Source organism: Dermacentor silvarum, chromosome 6 (assembly GCF_013339745.2).
Source record: "Dermacentor silvarum isolate Dsil-2018 chromosome 6, BIME_Dsil_1.4, whole genome shotgun sequence".
NCBI classification, from domain to species: Eukaryota; Metazoa; Arthropoda; class Arachnida; order Ixodida; family Ixodidae; genus Dermacentor; species Dermacentor silvarum.
Genome location: NC_051159.1, coordinates 166,263,008 through 166,279,706, shown reverse-complemented (window position 1 = coordinate 166,279,706; position 16,699 = coordinate 166,263,008). Strand labels below are relative to the sequence as shown.

Here is a 16,699-nt window from a genome sequence, read left to right as displayed (position 1 = left end):
AGCATAAAAAAGAAAAAAAAACAAAAAAAAACAAACAAATACGCGGTTAAATTTAAGCACTTCAGGCTTACTGTATGAAACTCTGAACTATAAAGGTAAACTGTAAACGTCAGCCACCCGACCTATTAACCTGCTAAATCTGGATGGAGAAATAAATGTTCTTTCTTCTAGCAGCTCAACAAAGCTTTCACAGGAAGAAACGTACAAGAAGCGTGCGTTTTGTCAGATAATGATAGCTAATAACCAAAGTACTTCACTTAGCCTTACAAAAACTTCTCACTTGTAAGTGCACTGTACTCTGGTGCGAGAAATGAGAAATTATTGGTCTGCTAAAAAAAGTTGTGCGAAAATCGTTGACGATGATTGTCAATGTAATCGAAAAGCCAAACGCTTCTAGACAGCTTTTAGCTTTATTAAAGGAATGATGCGCTCCACTTGAAGTCATATATTTGCTGCAGTGAAGAACATTTACGCAGGATTTGTTGTTTTGTTGCGTAATACCCTAGAGAGTAGAGCTGTTAACCAGTACCTCTGCAGTGGTGCCGGAGCACTCTCCTAGCCTTAACAGTGGGAGAAGTGGCCGAATAGGAGGAGGACTGTCATACACGAGTGCTCCACAACAACATCTAATCTTCAGACACCCGTAAGCGCTAGCGCAACAGCACGCTCCGCCAGTCTCTACTATTCGCATACACTCACAACTCCGTCACCCTTAAGAGACGACGTTACACAGGCATATCTACGACGAAGCCGAGCTGTACCTTCGAATTGTCGCCCATTGACTATATTCACAACCTCCGCAATGACCCTGTATGTTTAATGAAAGCGGACGAAATATTCATTTTACTATTGCAAATGCCATATCAAGAACTCCTAGGTTTCTGAGACTCGCATGAAACGTTTTTTTTTGTTTTGTAAATATGACGTATTTACTGCGGTCGTTCGGCAACAAACGCGACCTGCGCGCGAGCACGCGCCCTTTGCACCGGCGATGAAAGTCCGATCAGCGACCAACAACCACCGATCACCATCTACCAACCACGAAAGCGAGCGAAAGCAAAAAAAAAAAAAAGCTTGTAGCAAGACGACGCTGTCGCAGGCGTTCAGCTTCGTTTGCCCTAAACTCGGGGTCCGCGGCTCTTCGCTGACGTTTTGCCTGGGCTTCGGAATCTCTCATGCTAGAACCGGCACGTCGACGATGAGCCCTTTCCCGAGCGAATTCGCGGCGCCGTTTCTCAAACGCAGCCTGCTCCTCGGCGGAACGCACCACGCAGCCTTCCCATTAGGGCGCGGAAACTAACCTGAGGCGAGGCAAGCCCGGCGGAGCGCGCGCCAACCCCCTTTCCTTCCCTTTCCCTCCACGTGACACACCAAACGACCCTGATTGGCCGCGCACGTAACGGGATCCGGCGCTGGCGCTGCTTTCCCCACACCTGCTTTACTTTGGGAGCCAGTCAGGTTTTCTTCCTTTTCTTTCTTTCTTCTTTCTTGTCCCTGGCTCATACCCACATATCCCTGGCTCATACCCGCATATATCCAATGCGCGTAGGCGCCACACGTGATTTCATTATCATTAATCGTGACATAACTGACGAGCATGGGATGTTATTGATGTAATGACCTACCAGTCATTTTAGTCATACATTCGTACCCTTCCATGCCAATTTTGATACATACCAAGTGAACTTGACACGAGTTCTCGACGTGACACCACCACCAGCACCATCGCCGAAACTTGTGAGGCAAAAACAGAGCTATTCGCTTTAAAATACCAGCGGAAATATAAACTTAGAAAAAGGCCAATTTTATTTTGTAGTGATCTGAAGACTGAGCATGTGGCGGCAGCTGTTTTAGCGACCTCGGAAATGTTGTACGGACACATGTTTACGTTTTGCTGAGTGCCACTGCGAATAGCTGTTGGGCAAAGTGGATCTAGACGCCAGAAGGAATAGAGGAATACGCCGTGGTTTCGAGCACATTGCAAGTGTCACATGCTCGCGGGCGAACCATATGCTTCTCAGCCATGCACTGCACTATAGGTAAGGAAAAAGTTATACTGTTTCTCGATACATTCAATAGCAAGAAGTGTTGTTAAAACAATTGTCTTAACGTTGCATTCTTTAACTTTATGCAACGTTGACGTTATGCGACGCAAGCGTACTAACACCACTTGTCGAGCGATTTCTGATAGCATTTATATGCCTATGTTGAAGACAGTATGTTCAATTCAATTCACTTTTTACTTTTAAGTGCGAAGCATTTCTTGGCGAACATTTGCCATTTTGAGAGTATCCATGCATTTATCTAGACGCCTACGTCTTGGTGCTCTCATGGTTGTTTCGTTAATTTGCTTTGTACCAAAATTGGCTCTCATGGTGGTTCCGTTAACTTGCTTTGTACCAAAATTGGCACCAAAATCTTCCGGCTTTTTCAAAGGAGAAATGAAAATTGTACATATGTAAGGAGCTGGATTCCCCATTTAAAACACTGCTGCGCTTGCAAATGCTTTTCAACTAGGCGAGGATCACGCACTAAAATTTTTTACAAGTCAGATACTCTCGCAACTGTGTAGAAGACAACTTCGTTGCATGATAAAAAAATTATACTGTGGTTTTGAGTGCTAAAACCTTGATCGGGTTATGAGGTTCGTCGTAGTGGGATGCCCCTGTATAATTTTGTTCAGCTGAGGTTGTCGAACGTGCACCAAATGCACAGTGCACGAGCGTTTTTGCATTTCGCCCTTATTGAAATGTGGCCGCCGTCGGCGGGATTTGGATCCTCGACCTTCTGCTCAGCAGCAAAACGCCATAGCCGCTAAGCCAACACGGCGGGAGAAGCAAGATCAAGTACCGCGGCTATATGACAATTATGTAGAGGCATATTTATTCCATCACTAGTATGAGCTGGATAGGAAAGACTTCGGTATGATTGATTGATGACGTTTCCTTCCCTGAGCAACGCAGTGGCTATCGACAACCGCCGTAATCGAGGGATCCGGATCAATTTGACCACCAAGAGGTATCAAATAAATTAAGATGCATCTACCAAAATACGACATGCTGCACCTTGCAAAGCGCCTGTAACTGATTTTGGGCTCATGCCTTCTCTTTCTCTTTCACTGCCCATATGAATAAGCGGAAAATGTTTTACTGCATTCATAAAGCATATCCGCCACACACGAGTGACTCGGTGCTAATAGCGTCAAGCTGTTGGACATGAGTAAACACGCAGGTCAACGGCTGGAAAGCAACTTTTATCACAGCGAAGCTGTATATCACTAGGGTTCAATGCATTTTTCGTGTCCGTCAACAGATCTGCGTGGGCAAAAACTCGGCTCCCGAATTTTGTGCAACATATCGCTTCATTCTATATGCAAAAGCTTATACGTCTCATCACTTGGGTATAGATTTTCAGTAGATTAGTTATCAATAGGCACCCTTTTCAAAATAAGTAGACTCTCAGCTATATAATAAAGGTTTCGCAAAGATTTGCCGTTGTGCGACCCGCGTCGGCCATGTATACGCTCACACGGCCCTCTCTTGGTCGTCGTTCCAAGCGCTTGCGTGCCTAGTTTCCTTCCGCTCTCCCGGCGTGGCGGTCCCGTCGCGCGTGCCGTCGCGCGTGTTTACTTTCCGCCAGGGGGTGGTCCCGTCACGCGTGTCTAGTTTCCTCCGGCTCCCCTAGGTGGCGGTCGTCTCCATGAATGAAAGGGCTGGCAGGTAATGGGAGTCAGAGTGGAGTTGGAGTGAGTAGTGAGTAAACTCCACGCCGCGAGTAAACTCGACTGGCTAGGCCCACTTCAGCTGTTTTCGGACTTGCCAGGATTGAGAGTCTGATCCTGGGCCTTAAAAGCATCATCATGTCCTCTTGGGTGAAAGGGGACCGGCAAATGCGCAGCCCCACAGGACATGCTCGAAGTTAACCACCACTTGGGTGAAAGGGGACAGGGGGAGTCGGGCAAAATGCGCAGCCCCGGGTACAGCAGTGCTGCAGGGCGAGTCCGTACCACCACACAGGGGGTAACAGAGGCTTGGGTAAGTGGTGGTAAAACTGAGAGTACTCTGGGCCCTCAGTGAGGAGTGCGGCAGAGGCAGAAGTCTTCTTGATAGGTAATTGTGTTTGCATATCTCGTTGTATGAGCAGAGAGGCTCGGGTCGCCCTAGAGAGGACGCATTACCCGGCGCACGGTCAGTCAAACCTCGTGCAGCCGAGTGTGCCTCCTCGTTGGGGTTGAGCGAGGCACCTTCATGTTTCCAAGGTGCGCAGGGAACCAGGCCAATGAGTGATCTTTGAGGTCTTTGGCGTTTTGTATGATACGTAGGGCCTGGGGAGCCACCATTCCCATCTGAAAGGCCCTGATAGCGGTCTTGGAGTCTGAATAAATTGTGTCATGTATATCGTCCGTCAATGCAAGAGCGATGGCAACCTGTTCTGCAACGCTGGAACTAGAAGTGCGGATGGTAGCACAGCTGATGATTTTCGAATCACAGTTGATGACCACTGAGGAGAAGGCTTGTTCTTGAGCGTACGAAGCAGCGTCTACGAAGCATGTTCGATCCTTGTCCAAGCGGGCACTGGCGAGCAAAGCTTTACCCCTGGCTCGTCTTCGTCCTTCGTTGTAGGTCGGATGCATATTGCGTGGCATCCGGTGTATGGAAATCTTGGATCTTATGTCGTTGGGCAGCTTCACAGCGTCGGGACCAACGACCGTGGGGTTACGTCCCAGTATGCCAAGTATGGCTTGGCCCGCTGGGGTGCCGGACAGTCTGACAAACTGAGAAAACTCTTAGGCTTCAACAATTTCTTCGAACGTTCATAATGATAGCAGAGAAAAAAATAAGGAATTGGTCGATTGCATTAGAAGCGATATTAATGAGTTCAGTAACTCGGGCCAGGTGATATTAGTGGGAGATATGAACGCGCACATGGACGATTTAGACGGATATACTGATTACAACGGCTCTCTAGTGCTGGATTTGTGTGATGAACAGAACCTTATAGTAGTTAACAGAGAGAATAAGTGTCATGGACAGGTAACGTGGCAATGCGGAAACAGGCAGTCATGTATCGACTACGCCTTAGTCTCAGAAATGGTCTACGAACAACTAGACCAAATGATAATAGACGAAAATGGAAAAAATAGCCTGGGAAGCGATCATAGACGCTTAGCATTAAAGTTTGGGCGAGATACCAGCGCAGAACATGAACCAATAGCCTCAGAGTTTTTAAAAATGAATGACGAGCAAATAACAGAGATCGCAAACAACATAGAGAAGAAAATTGAGGCTTTTCCTACAGCAGTCTGGGAATATAAGGAACTGGTGGAGGTTATGCAGCATGAAATAAGGCAGACACGGCAAAACAATTGTTGGATTGGAAAGAGGAAATCACGTAAGTGGTGGAACAAGGAAATTAAACAAGCTATAGAAGAGCGTAAAGAGGCATCTAGGGTTCATCGAGAAGCCACAAAGTTGGGATTACAAGAAGAAGAGGTGCTCCTTAGATGGAATACATACCGAGAAAAGAAAAGGGTTGCGAGTGAGCTCGTGCAAGAGAAAATTAAATGCGCAAGTGAACGTTGGGTGCATAACATTCACAAAAGAGACAAAGGCGCCCCAAAAAGATTCTGGAACAATATAAAAGCACTCGGAGATCCAACTAGAAACTCGCAAATGGATATAAGGGATGAAGACGGTAACATCTATGAAGGCGATGATGCGCTGCGGTACATCACAGACGTTATCAGGCATAACTTCGGCACGAGAAAAAGCGTAGTTCAGACAACAGATCCAGCAACAACAGAGAGGCCTGAGAGATCAAAATTTAGCATAGAAAGCTTTTATTAGAAAAAGGCAGCAGAAAATGTCCCTAACAACACGGCAGCAGGACCCGATGAAATACCAATACAGCTAATCAAAAACCTCGGTCCAAAAAGCAAGGCACTGCTGACTAATGCCATAGATCAAGTGATTAGAACAAAGAATATTCCCGTTGGATGGCGTGAAAGCAAGATGAATCTCATCTACAAAGGCAAAGGAGATAAGGATAAGACGAGCTCGTACAGGCCAGTTACAGTAACGTCGGTGATATATGGAATGGCAATGCAAGCCATAAAATTAGAACTGTCGAAGTGGGTGGAGGAAAACGGTGTATTGGGGGAACTACAGAATGGGTTTAGGCCAGGCAGACGCTTAGAAGACAATATGTTTGTACTAACTCAGTGCATAGAGATTTCAGTAGCTCAGAAAAGACCTTTATGGATAGCATTTCTAGATATTAAAGGAGCTTATAACAACGTAGACAGGGAATTGTTGTGGGATATTCTTCAATACGAAGGCATAGATGACGATTTCGTGGAGCTGCTGAGGGAGATATATCTAGACAACCAAGTACAAGTGGCATGGGAAGGCCGAAAAGGAAATGAAATGGTGGGAATTCACCAAGGATTGAAGCAAGGATGCCCTCTGTCATCATTGTTGTTCACGCTTTACGTCAAGGGCATAGAAAGACGACTGGAAAACAGCGAATTAGGTTTTGATTTATCCTACATGCGTAATGGACAAATGGTGCAACAGAAGGTCCCTGGACTGATGTACGCAGACGACATTGTGCTACTAGCGGACAATAAAAAAGATTTACAGATACTTGCGAATATCTGTGGGAACGCAGCGACAAACCTAGGCCTTAAGTTTAGCACAGAGAAATCAGGGATTATGATCTTTAATGAACACACGAGTAACTTCGTGGTGTCAATTCAACAGCAAGTAATACCCATAGTGAAGCAATATAAGTACCTCGGCGTACACATAAACGAAGGAAAGAATTACTCAAGCAACCACCAAGATAATCTGAAAATAAAGGGGAAGCGGAATGCAGCAATCATGAAACACAGAGCACTGTGGGGCCACAATAAGTATGAGGTGGTGCGTGGAATCTGGAAAGGAGTAATGGTGCCAGCGCTAACATTCGCAAATGCCATTATATGCTTAAAATCGGATATATTGGCGGGTTTGGAAGTTAACCAAAGATCAGTAGGCCGGTTGGCTTTGGGAGCACACGGCAATACGACAAATGAGGCAGTGCATGGTGACATGGGTTGGGCCTCTTTTGAAGTCAGAGAAGCACAAAGCAAAATTAGTTTTGAAGAAAGGCTCAGGAACATGGATGAAAATAAATGGGCGGCTAAAGTGCACAAGTATCTCTACATGAAAAGCGTGGACACAGAATGGAGGAAGAGGTCAAGGAAGTCGGCAACCAAGTACAGGATAATCTAAACTGTAAATAGACAACCAGGGGCCATCAGAAAGAAAGTGAGAGAAATAGAGACCGTGAACTGGATGCAAAGAATGGAAACGAAAAGGACAATGGAGATTTACAAGAATGAGAAGAAAGAAATTAGAAGGGAAAATCTGTACGATAACACAAAGGGCAGTGCCTTGCTATTTGAAGCTCTAGCCGGTTGTCTAAGGACGAAAACATATCGGAACAAATATTCGGAACTAGATGAGACATGTGTATGCTGCAGTAAAGATCCAGAGACCCCTCAGCACATCCTAATGGAATGCGACGGGATCCACCCAGCGAGAACCGTAGGTAACGTGCAACTCCCAGAAGCGCTTGGGTTTAAAGTGGAAGGAAACATAAACAGATCAGCCGTAGAGATCAGCAAGAGACGATTAGAGTACTGGTGGAAAAAAAGCAAGGAAAAGATGGATACGACCTGATCTCTTAAAATCATAGGCAGCGGTACAAGGTAAATTTTTGAAAAATAAAAATAATGAGAGGTATACAAAATGCTAGATAAAGAACATGTATAGTATACCTGATTAAATCAAGCAGGCTAGGTGACTATTTGTCGCCGCCCCGTTTCAAAGGGGATGCCAATAAATCATCATCATCATCATCATCAATGTATGGCGCCGATCAAAATAAAAGTGTGTGTGCGTGTGTCTTTCTTCGGAATGACTGCCGTCACCACTTAAGAGAAATAAAATTTTCTTATACCTTATATCCAAGTTCTGTGTAACCTCTATGTCGTGTGCTTAACTGCTTCGCTGGTTATGCACCTGCACAGCATTGGAAGGACGTATCATCTTTTTTTCTCTAGCTTCAGAAGTGATGTCGCACATGACGGCTGTCGAGAAAATGGAGCAATAAAAGGTCAAACAGTGAGGTCAACAAGTACAATTGCCATGGTGGACGTATTTTAAGGATGACTTACCTGTGTAAAATATCGCCCGTGCGTAGGATAACATTTACAGGCGACGAGAGGTGATAGAGAGAGAGAGAGAGAGAAAGAAAGACAGCCATAGGGCTTCTGCAAAACGGTAATAACGTAGTCTTGACTTCGACTGCGTGGCGTTACTGAGGGCGTATTTACGTTGGGATGAGCAGAGAGGAAGAAAAGGTAAGTTGTCAGAATAACACCGAAGGATACGCCAGCAGAGCGAAGTTAAATATCTGATTGCAGGAAGGCAAGGCACCTAATTACAATGAGCGCGCCGAAATACTTATTCGGTTTTTCGCAGACTGGATGAAAGAAACCGTAATTAAACGTGATTACTGTGGGGCATGTGCGCCTGTCAGCTGAAATTTCTGGAGCTCGAGTATCATGATACGACTGAATTTAAATAAGCGTGTCCCTTTTGGTACGGCCACATTGGGTACGTACACAACACTTCAAATTCCAAGGCATTTTTTACTATAAAGTGGATGTAATTATCCTTAACTTTACCATTTTATGTGTCACTCCGCACGTCTAGACTCAACAATCAGAACTTGATTGGGTGTTTCTTGTTGTATGGGGCCGAATGTCTAGGTTAGCAACTATGAACTTTGGGCCATCTCAAACTTCTTTCAGACCCATTTGAAAGCTAGTCCATAGGGGTGGTAAGAGCAAAAATTTGAATACACGTTGTATCGAAAACCCAACCTGGAGATCTTTTACCAAATATCTTGATACAAGTGCACAATGGTGTCTAATGGCTTGACAAAGACTAAAAACAAATCGAATTTATGCCAAACTGTGGGCATTGCAATAGTTACGAAATAGTTTGCGGTTGCTCGTTACGGCTAGAATAGCATTTATGCACTTTAATAAAGGTGTCACTTTTACAAATATTACATAATTATGTAGTTTATGGCATCGTTGGTCCTTTGGCTTCCCAGCCGTGTTGCTTTCTGAAGAAGGATGTTTAAATAATCCATATTTAGGTATATAAAGATTAAAAGAAATTAAAGTGTTTGTAAGTCGACCCTAATTTCGTGGATAGGCAAATAATATGCGCATTAAGTTGCATTTACTGACTATTCATTCTGTGTTCAGCAGTGAAACCATCCAGCAGTGCAAAACAAATTCAAATCATGGTAAGTCACAAAGAAACACGCACAATTACGGTGTGGCTCTTGAGTGAGGAGGCAGAAAGCGCGGCCTCGTAACATTTCAGAAAATAATTTTGTTGACGCAGCTCGCCAGTTAATTGGTCTGGATAATTTCTTTTCACGCAGCCCATGGCATACCAAGATAAGTTCAGCAACGTGGAAGGTTCCATTCTTCGCAGCTGTTTTGCTTTCGTGGGCCTTGCCGCTGGGAGGCGTGGTTGTCTCGACTAGAGAAGGAAGGGTGCGTGGCATCTCGAAGACAGTCCTCGGAAAAGACATTGATGTATTCCTCGGAATTCCTTACGCTGTACCTCCGACCGGAGATCTACGTTTCCGGAAACCACAACCGCTCACCCCATGGAAAGGAATCTACAATGCAACCAACGTGAAAGATTCATGTATGCAGCCACGTGTTCCCCAGATTTTTTACATACCAACGCCACTCTCAGAAGACTGCCTATACTTGAACGTGTGGACGCCAAAAGCGTCAAATGAAATTAAAGTTCCTGTCCTACTGTGGTTTTTCGGTGGGACCTTCAAGATTGGCTCTGCTTACGAGACAAGATACAATGGGGCCGTATTACCGGCACTAAAGAATGTCGTTGTCGTCTCTTGCAATTTTAGATCAGGCATGTTTGGTTTTCTCGATGCAAACACCGAGGGAGCACCAGGAAATGTGGCCCTTTGGGATCAGCGTATGGTTATGCAATGGGTTCAGCGAAACATCAGAGCGTTCGGAGGGGATCCAGATCTCGTCACTGCGGTCGGAGAGAGTTCTGGAGCCATGGACATTCACCTTCATCTCATGTCCCCAATTACTGGGGGCCTTTTCCATCGCATGTTTTCAATGAGTGGGACGGAAACCAGTAACTCGAATGTCGACTCGGTTTTCGAAAGCATAAATAGAGGGAACGCCGTTGCTGCAATACTGGGATGCGCCAATGTCTTTCAAGACCTGACAACCCACCCAGAAAAGGTGTTGGAATGTCTCCGAAGCAAGACGGCGCAGGAAATTGTCGATGCTACAGACAACGCCACCGCTCCATGCACGTTAGCCTTTTTTCCCACATTCAACACCGAGTTCATCCCCTACTTGCCATCAATTGCGTCTGAAAAAGGTCTATGTAGAACTGTAGATGTGGTGGTTTCCGTTTTAGCAAACGAAGGCGGGTTTTTCTTCCTTATGGAATCCGATAAACAACTACTTCAAGATGACTTGAGTGACTACGAATATTCCGCTTTCCTCACTTGCGTTGAACAGTACCTTTCAGAAATGGCTCAAGAAAAAAATCGTTCCTTTAGGGTTATCCTACTTGGCGAACAGCAGTTCTTCAAGCAAGGCGGGCCTGAGGCAAACAACGGCCGACTTCTTAGGCAAGCACAACTTTTACTGCCCAACGAAGCTTTTTAGTGAAGACCACTCTGCTCGCGGAGCTGATGTGCACGGCATGGTGTTTGGTCATCGGTCTCAAAAGTCAACTGATCCAGAATGGGTTGACGTTACGCATATGGAAGAAATACCGTACTTTTTTGGAATCCCCTTTCTGAACACTGTTAACTATACTGAAGAGGACCAGCAGGTCAGCGCATACGCAATGGATGTCTTGGTGTCATTTGCTCGAGATGGGTAAGTGAACATTGCAGCTTGAGTCAGGTGGTATGGTGGTGGATGTAATATTCGGAGTTATGTCGATATATGCAGCCGATACTTGAGTGATTGGCTAGATTTAGGTGCACTGGAGACGTGCACCGATAGATAGACGAAGGATGACAATAGACAGACCAAGCGTAGGCAATAGGTGAACACGCGAGCAAAGGGTCAAGCTCCGCGGAGTGCCAATGCAGCTAGCGTTACTACACATCGGATCAAACTTGCGCTGGTGCAGTAAGCCTGCATGTGGCTTCGTGTGATCTGCTACACTGTTAAGGCGCACCATAGGTGCGCGCGCTGAATCAAATTTTGTTCGTAGTAGTGCTGTATGAGCAGAGTCATAGCTGCGATGCCAGCCTTCCATTTGCTAGTCAAATATAAACAGCCAGTGGTTGCCTTATCCAGAACCAAATGAACTTCATTCATTCCAGCAAACTGTTCTCTCTTGAGGCGGAAAGTATTCGGTTCTATTCGTGAGCAGCTGGAGGCAACGAGAGGGACAAAGTGTGTTTCAGTGACAGAAAATGTATTGACGTTAGAGCACTGCACGGGCCGATTTTTACATTGGGCGGCCCGCCCGAGCCCGATAAAAACTTTTATGGCGAAACCCGGGCCCGGCCCGGGCCCGGAAATAATCTACGTTACCCGCCCGGCCCGGCCGGGCGGGTAACGGGACGAGCGGGACGAGCGCTAACTTTCAACCGTTCGTTGAAAGTTAGCGCTCGTCCCGTGTTCTTCCTCGTCCTTGTGTCGTTTTAGCGCTATGAATCCCAGTTAAAATTACAATGACCTACGAACACGCCCAAACTTCTTCCCTGCTAAAGTGCAAAGAACGATTGCCATAAGCATCGCCTGCTTCTGTTATGGGCTTTTTATGCGGGTCAGTTGACGGTTGACAGTATTTATTGAAAACTTGGGGATGAGTTCCAGCCTTGCTTTTATAATCTGCTTCATTAGGTTTATTAGATTGACATTTCAACCTTGCCTAGTAGCATCCATGCAATAGATGGTTTCTCTCGGCTCAGTGATTGATAGTAGTTGATATACAAATAACTGAGTGCCTTACCCAGTGGTCTAATTACTTTGCAGGAAACCTGTCGCACCCCCTGGGCTCGAATGGCCAACCTACTCAGCCGAACAGCCGAAGTTTTTGTGGCTGCAACCAGGAAACTACAGCCTGGTGGACTACATGGAAGGAGATGCGTGTGCCCTGTGGCGAAACTTCTAACACTCGAATTTTTTTGCTTAACCTACAATGGTTACATTAATGACCAAGAAGAATTGTGAAAATAAACATAACAGCTCTCGTGCGACTGAGTGTGAATATCATTTAAAGAGACCAGTTATGAAGTTACTGGTTTTGTTGCATTTATAATTACTTCTCGAGAGACCGTGACTTTCGAGTGTGTAACTTTACATCTACACGGAGGATTTGTAATTTTAGTAGGCACCCTTAACAGTTAGGGCTTTCTACAGAGCTTTTGAATTTTGGATTTTCTGACATCAGAGAGGCTGCAGCAGATTGCTTCCACGCTTACGAAGGCTCCAAGGCATGGTCTCAGTGAAAACGCAAATCGCTTCTCGTGATAGCGCAAGAAACCAGCAAATAGCTTACCTATTGAGTTCAGTATTAACAACGCCAATCGTGCACTATAGAGTGCCCACGCCGTAGCTTTTAAACCTTACCGAGTGAACTTAAGCTAACCTTCTACAAAACTCAAACTGACCATCGTTCTCAACTAGAGTATGCTTCGGCAGTTGGGACCCTTCTCCAACTACTATTATACAACTAGTTTTATATTGTCTCATTATTGTCGTTACGTCAGTGTTACGCCTGTGAAGCATACCCTTAGTCTACCTGAACTCACATCTCGTCGCACATGTGCACGATTGTGTCTTTTTCATGAGGTCTAAAATTTCAACACCACTCTAAACGAACAACTTATAACCCGTCGGTCATACATATCATCCCGTTGTGATCAAGAACTTGAAGATGGGGTACCGGCTGTCGGACAAAGTTCTGCCAGGATTCCTTTATTTCAAGAACAAGTCTGGATTGGAACAGCCTGCCTGCTTCCATCGCCACTATTCCGGATAATGCAAGTTTTAAAACTGCCGTAAACAACACTTTGTGTTAAACTTAACTGCTGCACATGTATGCTTCTGTTGTTCATGTATACCACTCGTTTCTGAAATGCCTTCCGGCCTGGAAAGTGCTTTATAAATAAATAAATTTACACCGACTCGTAGTTAGGTCAGAGTACGACAATGTATACGGAAGTTACCAACTTACTCGCATAAGTATTTAAGGCACGGTAACTTGAGTATAGTAATTAAATTAGAGCGCAAGTACGTCAGAACCCTCCTGCTATAGGTCAGAAGAAGGAAGATTGAACTTCATCAAATTTGCTAAGCACAATGACAATCATTGAATTGCACAGAAAGTGCCCAAGAACTAAATGCCGGTAGCCTCACAGCTAGACCAAAATGAAAAATCTGTTAGAAAAAAAATCACAGCATATCCACGAAGTGAATGATGATGAGTGGGCGAAGCACCGGGAGATCATTCGGGTAAACCACAGCTACGGACGAGAGATAAAGAGAGCGCGCGTCGGGAACGAGAGAGAAAATTACACCATCTTCCCGTAGGGGAACCCTGAGTAGTATACGAAGCAGCCATGGGGTCGACTCAAGGTAGTTTTATCAGCTGTATAAACTTGGACATGCAGCAGCACCAGCAACGCGCAGAACTGTTGTCGACGCCGTCGGCGTTTTGCCCGCGTTCGCACCGAACACGCGCAAAGTGTAACCGGAACCGGAAGTGGAACCGGAACCGGAACGCCATCTAGTGAACGCTTTATAAAACTACAGGTGGCTACATACTACTACTACTACAGAGGAGGGAACGACCCACACCCTAAGGAGCTTCGCCCCTAAAAGTAAAAGTTACAGTGACGTTTCACTTCGGGAACGCGGGTTACGCGCAAGCACATAGACGCCGCGAACATGAGATTGTGGTTGTGAAGAGATGATGATGATAAGTGGTTCTTGAGGGAAAGGGAAAGGTTGGCGCTATCTTCTGCAGCCCTTGAGGGAAGGTTGTGAAGAGAAAGAGGCGCTATTTCTGCAGCCCTTTAGGGAGCATGACTCAGCGCCACCGAGCACCGGGGCGTGGAAGCACAAACGAAAAGGGCGCGAACGCGGCGATTCTCTTCTCCACCTCCGGGTTCCTTCCTCCTCCGGCGCTCGCTTCCTTCGTGGTGACAAACATAATTTCGCCTATTTCACAGAGGGGGCAGCTATATACGCTTGCTCGTAACCGTTAGACGTGCAGGCACAGAGACAAGAGGAGAACTATGGTCAACACAAACGCCGACTATCAAGAGACTTTTTGTTGTCCGTATTCCTCTTCTTGTGTCCGTGCCTGCGCGCTTAACTTTTTTATTGCGATAGCAATTATATGGACACTCAAAAGCAGATTTCTGCCGTCGGCGTCGCCGTCGCCGTGAGGTTCCGTATGACGTCAATGGAGATGAAATTGTCGCCGCGCGCCGAACGCTGTATGTGCGAGTGAAAGGGCGCGAGGGACGCGCGCTCTCACGGGGAGTGAACGCACGGCGGAGAACAAACGCGCGTTCTGCGCTGTGCTCCCTTAAGGGCTGCAGAAGTAGGCGTCTCTTTCCTCCTCTACAATCACCATATATGTAGAGTAAACGTACCTTCTTCCGACGCGCGAAAGGCCGTGGGGGAGGGGGAGGGAAGGGAGGCGACGTTTAGCTGCGGCACCAAGTGCCTATTTATATCAGAGGCTCCGGCAACAGTCACCAACGCCGCACGAATTTTGAGCGAACGCGGGCAAAACGCCGACGGCGCCGACAACAGTTCTGCGTGTTGCCGGTGCTGCTGCATGTCCAAGTTTATACAGCTGATAAAGCAGCTATCATTACTCCGTATAGCTCTCTTCAAATTTGCTATCGCAATTGATGCTTCGCCTTTCAGGTGAAACTGCGACAACTTTTTTTGTCTTTAAAAAATCATCTATGAAGTTCAGTTGTTAGTCAGCCACCTTCCTGTCACTTTGTCTATGTCCGCTTCTCGATTTTTTCTACTTTCAAGTTTGCTGGCATTCTCCAAGTATAACCATGTACCAACTAGCTCCTAACAAGCCGCTCTCATGAAAGAAAGAAAATTACCAGAAAGCTCGCCTTCGCGTATCGGCGGCTGCATGGTAATGACTAAGTTTACTCTTCTTGCGGGTAGAATGAATTTGAATTGCGCTACGTACGTATGCGCATGCTTCCTCTGAAAACATCGTGCATTCAAGGCATCCGTTGTACTCCCTAGTAGTCAGCAATTCCGCTCAACAAAAGGCTCGGTATAATTTGTGTGCGTGTGCATGCGTGCGTGCGTGGCATTATTTTTGACGCTCTTTAACCCTAGATGTGGGTGTGGATCAAAGTTGAACATATAGGAATGAGTAATCCTCTCATTGAGTATCCGCCATTTTCACGCTGTATTATTAGCACTTCAGTAAGATTGAAAATTACGGGATGACGTGCAGGTTCCTCGAATTCGCAATGACTTCCGGCTGTACAAAATAGGACAAGGTGTAATAAGCGTATCTAGTTTATTACAAATGTTCATTATACACCATTCAGTTTATGAAAAAAGAAAGAAAAAAGACATGGCACCGCGATGCAATAGATTGTCTAAACTGATACTTAAGCACAGTCGCTAGAGACCTTGGCACATTTGAAAGTGCCGCTTGAAAGCGATGATGCCTAAGCATTTTCTGCTAGCTGGGCCAGGTGGCGCAAGGATAGCATGGAGTAGGTTCTTCAAGCTGCTGCACTTAGTCGGCCCGCGTCTTCTTAACTGGCGAGACGTGATAGGCCAGCGAAAAAGGTAAAGAATTGGGACCATTCAGCCTGATTTACGGCACTTTTGAAGACAGTTACTTATGAAAATGAAAACTAAATCTGAACAGGTGAGCAGAAACAATGCGAAAAGGGGGCAGCTTGAGCGCTACTTTTAATCATAGGAATTCTTCAGTATGCAGTTGCTGCTCATGAATTACAGCAAATGCTGTCAGGTAAGGACGTTGGTCTGCGGCCTTTGAGAGCCGTTGAGTGTGATGTGCACGGGACTGGGGGAACTCGCGAAATTATAGTACGGTGTCGTAGTTACCACTTCTGCGCTCGTTTCCGAAGGGACTATGTTTCCTAACACGTTTAGCTATGATTTTTGCAAAAGCGATTCGACGATATGACTCGTGCTTGGAAAAAAGCAAAATAATAGTTAAATGTTCCAAGTTTATTCAATATCAAATGTGCATAAGTACAGAAAGTGGACGAGCCAATGGAAAGAGTGTAACTCATCAGCTTGACTGGTCTTCGATTCACCGTTCTTCAAAACGGAAAACATGGGGTATGCGAAAGCGTTAGTTAAAGTGCCCCTCACAAGGCCCCATTGCAAATTTTGGTTATACACTGGAAGCTACAAAACATCGTCTAAGGAGCATTACACTGAAAAATAAGTTACACAAAATGAACTGTCCGGTTACTATGCCACAAGAAGGCGAGCGTATTTATTTTTATCGAGTGGAACGAACCATGGGATTGTTAGCCAGCGCCACCACTCACAGTCTTGGTGGCGGATGTGGAAGAT

General features: G+C 45.7%; 1 protein-coding gene across 1 annotated transcript; it reads left to right on the top strand.

The window, feature by feature from the left end:
* The first annotated feature begins 3,908 nt into the window (after positions 1-3,908).
* On the top strand, positions 3,909-10,969 carry LOC119457024 (cholinesterase-like). Its single transcript, XM_049669183.1, has 2 exons — positions 3,909-3,994; positions 9,508-10,969. The coding sequence occupies exons 1-2, from the start codon at positions 3,909-3,911 to the stop codon at positions 10,790-10,792; spliced, it is 1,371 nt and encodes a 456-aa protein (XP_049525140.1). The 3' UTR covers positions 10,793-10,969.
* Positions 10,970-16,699: the final 5,730 nt, after the last annotated feature.